At 24.7% G+C, this 9,242-nt stretch overlaps 1 protein-coding gene across 8 annotated transcripts in view; it reads right to left on the bottom strand.

The window, feature by feature from the left end:
* Positions 1-832: 832 nt before the first annotated feature.
* LOC136082342 (uncharacterized) overlaps positions 833-9,242 on the bottom strand; it is a 129,724-nt gene continuing 121,314 nt past the window's right edge. For 7 of the 8 annotated variants that reach the window (XM_065801344.1, XM_065801342.1, XM_065801341.1 and 4 more), the window contains 5 exons: positions 8,016-8,107; positions 7,849-7,875; positions 3,529-3,602; positions 1,502-1,660; positions 833-1,231 (listed from right to left, as the gene is read on the bottom strand). In XM_065801344.1, coding sequence (XP_065657416.1) covers positions 994-1,231; positions 1,502-1,660; positions 3,529-3,602; positions 7,849-7,875; positions 8,016-8,107 — 590 coding nt within the window. In that variant the 3' untranslated portion in view covers positions 833-993. The remainder of the gene's footprint in view (positions 1,232-1,501; positions 1,661-3,528; positions 3,603-7,848; positions 7,876-8,015; positions 8,108-9,242) is intronic. The other variant, XR_010639616.1, reaches the window with a different exon arrangement.

Below are 9,242 nucleotides of genomic sequence, written 5' to 3'. Positions count from 1 at the left end.
TTACTGCTAGTGTGAGGCAAGTCAGAAAGGTTTGTTCATCAGCTGTTTTGCATTTTCTTTGTAATGTTGACACCTAATTACACGGTATTTTAAGACTGTTTAGTGATAGATGCATCTTTCAAAATAAAAATAAAATTGTAATATGCACTATTATGAACTTTATGCTAACTCAAAGAACATGCCTCACAGAAATTCGAATAATTTACCAACTTTTTTTTTGCATTCTTTTTTGCCAGCAAACATACAAATTTTTGATATGGAAGAAAATTTGTTGCAAAATAAGCCTACTATTATTGAAAAAAAAGAATACACAGAAATTTATAAAGAACTGGGACAATTGTATATATTAGGACAATACAGGGAACTCAACGACACTGAAAAAAAAAAATGCAAAAGAATAAAATATTTCTACTAGAGTTTAAATAAAAAAAGCAATATCAAGAGGATTTTTTTGAGGAAAGCGAGATTAGCAATAAACATTCAGCCGTTGACTAAATCAGGTGATTACCTCAATATAACACTTCTTTCCCAACGCTATTGTTACCGCTACCAGTTCTTGACAAACATCTTTGGAAAGCTTAACATACCCTTAAAAATATGTCGTTTGGGTGTTATGAAAAAAGACATGCTCACTATAGTTTATTTTTTAAATATGTTCATTTTCAAAAATAATTATTTTTGCGTTCGTTATAAATTTCTGTGTATTCATTTTTTTCAATAATAGTAGGTTTATTTTGCTACAAATTTTCTTAAAAGGTATGTTCATCCTCCAAATAAATTATTTTTTCGTTCATTATAGTTTTTTTTAAAAACAAATATTATTGAGCAGTAATAATAAAAAAGTTTTTATCTATTAAACAAAAAACGTTTTCAATAAAAAAATAAAAACATAAAAATACAAAAAAGATGTTGAAACCAATATTATTTTTTATTCAATAACGTTTACGTTAACTTAAAACTAAAATAATATCAGACAAACATTACAGTAAAACTTTAGCGTGCATATAAGTAATGACTCACACGGACCACAAGTTTTTCTTTTAGTAAACTAGTTTTTTTTCTGTTTAAAGATTTTGAAATAAAAAAGTGCGCATAAACAGCGCTTACGAAGCAAAAAGCAGTCAAGAGAAAGAAAGCAAAATATTGATTGAATGGAAATGACAAACGTTTAGACTTCATGTTTGACAACGACCAAGAGTAAGCGTTCCCAAAGAGAGCAGGACCAATAGACCTACAATTAAAAAACAAAACAAAATTATTTGCAATGCAAGATTAAAACAATTTAAACATAATTATTTATCAAACTAATTCATGCAATTTCTTAAACAAATTTTATAAAATAATTAAATAACACCTAAATATCACATAGGCGTCATAACAATGTTTTCAACGTTTTAAAAACATTTTATCTAAAATACATAAACCGTTTGAAGATATGTTATTGGCAATGATTTGGAAAAAAAAGGGGAAGATATTTTAGTTGTACAATTTTAAAACTGACCTTCCAATAGAGGATATACTCATTCCCAAGCCATTGACAGCTCCTTGATATTCTGGAAGTACAGAGTTTGCAACAAACATATTAACGGAAAGAAAACAGCCATTTATTACAATATTAATAGCTACGACGCAAGTTGCAAGAGAAGACCATCGAAGGCCGCTTAAAAATTGTAATAAAATAATAAAAATAATAGTAGTAACTACATTTCAATTGATTTTTAAGTTTCATTTTGTTTGATAATAATCAGTAACGAAATAACTGTTACTTTTCATTTAATATTATGGGTTTATGTAATTTTTTTAGCCTTTCTATAATTATATTATATATATATATATATATATATATATATATATATATATATATATATATATTATATATATATATATATATATATATATATATATATATATATATATATATATAAATATGTATAATATATCATGTGCACTGGTATGAATTTTTATAAATTTATTTTTATCAAAGGCATACAAAAATACATTATTTATTAGAATTAATTAAAAATTAATTAATTAAAATTAATTAAAAATATTTAATTAAAATTATTTAAAAATATTTAATTAAAATTAATTAAAAGTATTTAATTAAAATTAATTAATAATGTTTAATTAAAATTAATTAAAAGTATTTAATTAAAATTATTTAAAAATACATTTTTATTATAAATACATTATTATTACATTATTACATCATATATATATAAAGGCATACAAAAATACATTATTTAATGAAAAAATATTACGTCAAAATAATTTATTTTTAGTAAAAAGAAGAAAATAAAAATAAAAAAAAAGATACAAATTAACAAGAAACCTACATAAACAACAAGAAACCTACACAAACAACATTTATTGTTCTTTTTTCAATTGTATACTTTATATTTTACTTATTTTTTCCTTATATCTCTTTTACAAATGCTTTCGAAAGCAGCATCAATCTAACCTCGAATTTTTAAAACAATTCTTTTCCAACTTATTAGAGACAGAGAGTTCTGCCCAAAATGTGATGCTGACAAGTGATCAATTGCAGTGAGTTGATTTCTTTCTATATGACCATTGTGTGGAATTGATCAAACATTTAGTGTTGCGTCAAAAATAATCACCTTAATGATTCCACCAGCCATATTCATCAAGAACTAACACTAATTACATGATCAATAAATAATAAATATTTATGCTGATTAAGCTTTTTCTAATTTAAAGGATAAATAATTTCCTTACTTGTAACCTTACCTACTGAGTACTTCTTTTTTTTTTTCATTTGATGGGGGTCATTGTTTGTCTTCAGTGGATTACCACTAACCATAATTAAAAAAATACTTTTTAGCAATACCAAAAAGTTCATTGAGAGCATCAAACCTTCACTACTCTACAAGTTCATCATTTCTCAATTTTACACATTCATCTTCAAAACATTGTCAAACTTTTTATATTATTCAATATATAGGTAAATATTATATAATACGTAAATGTCGCATAATAAACAAATTCAGTATATGGAAAATCCGACTTATTTTTTCATAGCATTTTAGCTTCTTTGAAATTTTTGCTATGCGCAAAGAAATTGGTATGGTGGAATAATTTAAAGCCGGAATAGCTTTCTGCATTTATCTTCTAATGGAAATAATTTATTTGTAGACAATGTTTTATTTAAACAGATATACAGTTTGTAAATTTAGGTTTTGAATAATAAAGAAAATTTTAGAACGTTATTAAAAATGAAAAAAACTGGCGAATTTTTAAAAAGTTTTGGAAAATTCAGAATATTTCTACATGATTTCGGAAAGTACTGAGCTTAACAAAAAGTTGTAAACAGCTGTTGGAAGTTCAAGAACGGTCCGAAATGTTATAACAAGCCACAAATTAGTTACAAAAAGTCATTTCAAGTGTGAGTAACAAAGTAGTCATGTCAGAAAAACTCAGAAAGTTATAACCTAATATATAAACAATATATGACAATTTTATAACCTAACATCCAAACAGTTAGCATTTAAAGACAAAGCAAATTACTTGTTTGATATCTTGACAAATGCAGGTATAAATGGGGATAAACAGCCACAAAAGGCAATCCAACATATAAATGACTAAACCAATAATAAAAAATGTAAAAGTATACAACAACATTTAAAATAAATAATTACTGAAAGCAAATATGTCATAAACACTTATTTAAAAAAACATTTTTCATTAATTGAGTTTTTCAAAACGCATTATTAAATATGATTTTGTGTCTTTTGTTGTATCTAAATATCAACTTTTAGTTTTTGAAGCCCATAAGTAGTCTTGCATGCCTAATGCACATATTTATTAAGTTTCGAAATATTTTCCCATTATATCCAAGCTTATGAGGACCTAATCAACAACAAAATTATCTAAAAGCTAAAATTTATAAAAAAAAGTGTCATTTGGTATTAAAAAATGAAATAATATATATATCTTGAACTTTAGGTTTATTTTTCAATAACAACAGCAACAACAATAACAACAATAACAATAACAACAACAACAAAAACAATAATACCAACAACAACAACAACAACAACAATAACAACAACAACAACAACAACAACAACAATAACAACTATTATTTCTATATTAAATAGAAAATAATTTATTTATAAATTAAAAATATATAGAAAAACTTTTTAAGTACAACATTTTAAAAATGGACTAAAATGTAAAAATTAAATTACTTCATGGAAACCAAGGTCTTTGTATACGTATACAATCTGAAATATCCATTAAAGTCAATAACTGAAAATGTTGGAAAACTAAGTATAACTCGTTCCTATTAGCACCCAAATTTAAAGTCATTGACTTTAACGGGTTTTTTCAGGTTGTGTGCGTACACAAAGTCCCTTATGTCCTATGAAGTAGTTTGTTTTTTACTTTTTAGTCCAGTTTTAAAATGTTGTTTTTAAAAAGTTTTTTCTATATATTTTGTATTATTTACTTTTTAGTCTGCAAAGAAAGTTTATTTACGCTAAACTAAAACGCTAAAAGCTTCTAGTGTATTGTTTGTTTTATTTACTTTTTTTAACGATCTTTTTTATTTACGTTAAACTAAAGTACGTTCTGCGTTGTTTGTTTTAATTACTTTTTTAAACGATTTCTTTTCTTTATTACCGCAGACCTTGTGTTTAATTAGCGCGGACACCAAAAAAAAAATTAACAAACCGACTAGGAAGCAAGATAAATAAAATGTTTTAAAATATAAAATAAGAAATTAATAAAAGTTATAGACGTATTAGGTTAGCATTTAACCTCAAAAATATAGCTTTTAGATCTGATTTTATATTTCTTTATAATAAATGATGCAATTAGCTGATAATCAAGAGTACCATCAGCAATCAGTTTAACTGACAAGTAGTGAATAAAGTTGTTAGGATTGCTGACAAAGTTTAAACGGACCAAGAACAGAACCTTGAGGAACACCACACATATCAGATTTATTACTAGAATTAAACAATTAAAACCGACAAATTGTTTCAAGGATTAAATAAGACATTGTAAAATTTGCTGTGTTGCAAATGACAGATTTTTATCTTATCCTTTAGTATATTAATCTGAAAGATAAGATAGAAACCAGTCTTTTACAACACAGTGAATTTCATAATTTACAAAAAGCTATTTGACTATGGGATTTTGATTTTTAAATTAAATCATTATGAAATTTCCTATGATGTAAATAACTAGTTTTTACTTTCTCTTTAATCTGAAAGATTCAGATTCAGAATAAAATTTAAAAAGATAATTATCGAAAGCAGTCAATTACAACACAGCGAATTTCAAGCATAAGTGTTGTAACTGACTAATTTTGGTATTATCTTCCAAAGTTTTAATCTGAATCTGAATCATTAAGATTATTATTCTTAAAATAAAACCAAAACCAGTTAGTTACAAGACAATTAGCTGTCCTAATATAGAAATTAACTTGTGATTGTCAAAAGTATCAAAATCCTACAGTAAATCAATAAAAACACCGCGAACAAAGAAATGATTACTTTGTTTGCGGTGTCAAAGAGCTTTTCTGAATTTTTATTTTTAAGTAATTAGATAAAAAAATATTGAATTTTCTGAAATAATTTAATTAGTTTATTAAAAAGAAAAAAAATTATCTATGATTTAAGCAGATTGATTAGTATTTGTCGCCGGCAAGGTGACAAAAGGGCAAATATTATAGAATGAAAGTAAGTTTAAAAAATCAAATATCACAACGTCAATATTTGATTTTATCAGATCAATATTATAATCACCAAGTAAAAAAATAGATTTATGTTTAACAGGTAGTCAGATTTTTTTAAATAGACAGACATGATATTATTAAAAACAATGATATCCATTCAACCATATCTAGAAACGTAAACGTTGTTGTTCGACTTTTGGGAATAAATATTTTTTTAAATTTGGAATCTAAACAATTAGTTGTGTAAAACATTAAATTATCTTTTTTCTTTTATATTATTTTTTTGATAGTAATTTTTAGTAATTTACCGTCACATTGAAATTAGGATAATTTAAGGATGCTAATTTTTTAAATCTTGTTCCAGTTGTATTAATAATGGAAATATCAAGAATAATTAGCTATAGGTTTAAACCCAGAAGTACATGTGTAAAGATGATATGCTTGGATGAAAAGAAGAAACAACATTTTTTTTATCAAAGTTAAGAGTACAGAATTTGCTTACATCATATTATTTATAAACTATGTCTAATAAAGAAAAAATTTCCTCATAGATTTCTAAAAGACAAGATGAGACGTAATCATTAAATTATTTAAAAACTTTGTTTAAACAAAATAATGGGAAAAAGTTTCTAGACAGAGGTATATCATTAGTAATAAAAACTTTATCAAAAGAAAATTTTAATTTAAATTCTTTATCTAATGCATCCGTAAATGGAGAAACTTTAAATATAGTTTAAACAATGCTGAGCGAATTAGTTGAAGTAAACTGTACACAGTATCATAAAATCTGTTGCATTTTGTTTGATTCCAAAACAAGCAAACATTTCATTGAATTAAACAGCAACTTTAAATCATTTTTTTTACACAAATATCTATTTGAAGCCACAGTAGAATTGCAATATTAGAGAAAATGTTGAAGACAATAAATAGGAATTATATGGCTAAGTTTATAATTATAATTAATTATAATTATAATTAATTAATATTTAAAATAAAACAATGCTTATGAATAAGATTATTAAAAATAAAAGCAAATGCAAAAAAATGCTAACAGTAAACTGCTATACTTTTAAAACTTTCACCCCTTTCTTTATTTCAATCCCATCCGTCCTCCCAACTACCTTGTATTAAGAACGCGAGAGTAACTCGCTGTAACTTTTACTTCTACTTCAACTACATGCTGAAACCCTTAATCTTGCCCTTGCTTCTTTTTCTCCCATAACTTAAAAACAATAAAATTAAGATTTATGAGATAACTTTTGGATCTATTGCTTACAAACTCTGCAAACAAAAGAGTTAGTTCTAAATATTTTTCTTCACAATCAATTATCACCTATCTATATTTAAAATAGCTCCTGCCAAAAGTAAATGACCATATTACAGTTAATTTTAGAATAGAGTTTCATAGCTATGATCACTGCCTACCTCAGTCAATGGTTTAATAATAAACTATAATTAGTCAAACAAAAGCCTAGAGTGAAAACAAAAGCCTAGAGTGAAAGAATGTTAGGTGAAGTAACAAATATTTTTGAAACCTCTTCGTTTGTTTTTCCTTTTTCCGATTTCAAAATAGCTTTGTATTTCCGCTTTGAATTTTATTCTTTATGCAGCCTTTTTGATGCTATGGTTATTGTAAGACACAAAAAAATAGTGTGAATACACTAGTCAATTATCAAAAACTCAAAACTTTAAAAAAAAATTTTTGACGGTTTAACGAGCTTTTTACAAGTCAGAAATTGATTTACAGAGAGAATCTTACCGACGGGTCTAAAAAATCTATTCGAATTGTGGAGGTTTTCAAACTATAGACATTTATAGAAAGTTAGACGAAAGTCTTTTTTAGGCACATTTCACGGTGAAATTCCATTTAATCTAATTATAGAGGTTTTTGAATTAGAGATATTTTATTGTGTATATATATAGATAAAGTATATACAAAATATATAATACATAAATAAATAAATATAATATATATATATATATATATATATATATATATATATATATATATATATATATATATCTATATATGTATATGTATATATATATATATATATATATATATATATATATATATATATATATATATATATATATATATATATATATATATATATATATATAAATGATAAAGTATATTTTACCTTTTTAGCACCAAATCTTCGAAGTAGCTGTCAATTTAAAAAGTTATAACTATAATTTTCTACAACACATAAAAAATTGCTTAAGACTAAAGTTTCCATTTTTAACAGTTTTGATTAAGATTAATAATAAAACAAGCATACATAAATAAATGAAAATCAACTTATACCTTTGGCAATAATGTAACACTTCCAGCAACTTCTACAACACTAGCTATCATTAACAGTAAGCCAATCTGAGAGCTACTCATTGCTAAACCTCCTTAAAATAAATTAAAATAATGTGATTTTGAGAAAAAAACAAAAAATTGTTAAAAACCTGTTTAACTTGCAAATTGATACAAAATATATCAGCATATAATGACAAAAAACCTTCATCAATTAAATTGTGATACCCGCAGAAACTAATCGTCAGATGATTTTGTAGTTACAAAATCAAATCATTGCTGCTCCAAAGAAAGTGTTAACAAAATAACTCTCTGTTTGATTATATTTGCTAGCACAGAGATCAACAAATTATTTTAGGTTGAGAGTTATTTTTCTTTGCGTAGTTTAAAAAATCTTTACAAGATTCTTTAAAATTATTTAAGGATGCGACATTAAAAAACTGTAGACGATTACCAGCTTTTTTAGGATATGTAATGATCACGGTCGTTTAGCAGGTACAAGTTATTATACGCAAGCACATTAAACATTTTAGAAAATTAAATTTTTAAAATTTTAAAAACGAACTTTTTTAGTTTAATGACTGTTTATTTATATATTTTCATTTAAATTACCACTTTTAACTCCTTTAATGGCTGAAAATATAATAGGCTTATCTTTGTTGCATAATGAAATAACTCAAATAAGATTAAAAATATATTTAAAATTTTAAAGTTGTGCTTTTCTAAGAACTTTGACATTCCACAATGAGTCAGAATTCACTTTTAATGGACAAATATCATTACTAATTTAATATTAGGGCTATATTCACTAATATTAGCATCAGTACTAATGTCAAGTCTGCACTTTTTATGAAGGAAATATTTTTTAATTTCTTTGCTATGGATACCTTCATTTTGATTGTAACAACCTATTTTTGGTATTTGTAGATATTTTACAAGTGCTATATTCACTAAATTTGACATGAGTTTTAATATAAGATCACACCTTATAAAAGTGATGAGTTTTTTTATTTAGTTGCTATGGATACTTATATTGCATAGTTACCGGATACTTTCCTTAATTACAAAGAGGTTAATTGGTTTTTGAATAAATTTTATCGCATTTTTGACCCACCTGTATTAAATAACAATTAAGTATTTAGGTAAATAATGCAATAAAAAAAAAATTATGGAAGAAAAGTCAATATAAAATCACACCAAAAATTATGAAAAAGAATATCGTTTGAAGAT

Source organism: Hydra vulgaris, chromosome 07, assembly GCF_038396675.1.
Source record: "Hydra vulgaris chromosome 07, alternate assembly HydraT2T_AEP".
Classification (NCBI taxonomy): domain Eukaryota; kingdom Metazoa; phylum Cnidaria; class Hydrozoa; order Anthoathecata; family Hydridae; genus Hydra; species Hydra vulgaris.
The sequence above is the reverse complement of the archived record's forward strand: the minus strand, read 5'-3'. Positions and strand labels throughout refer to the sequence as shown.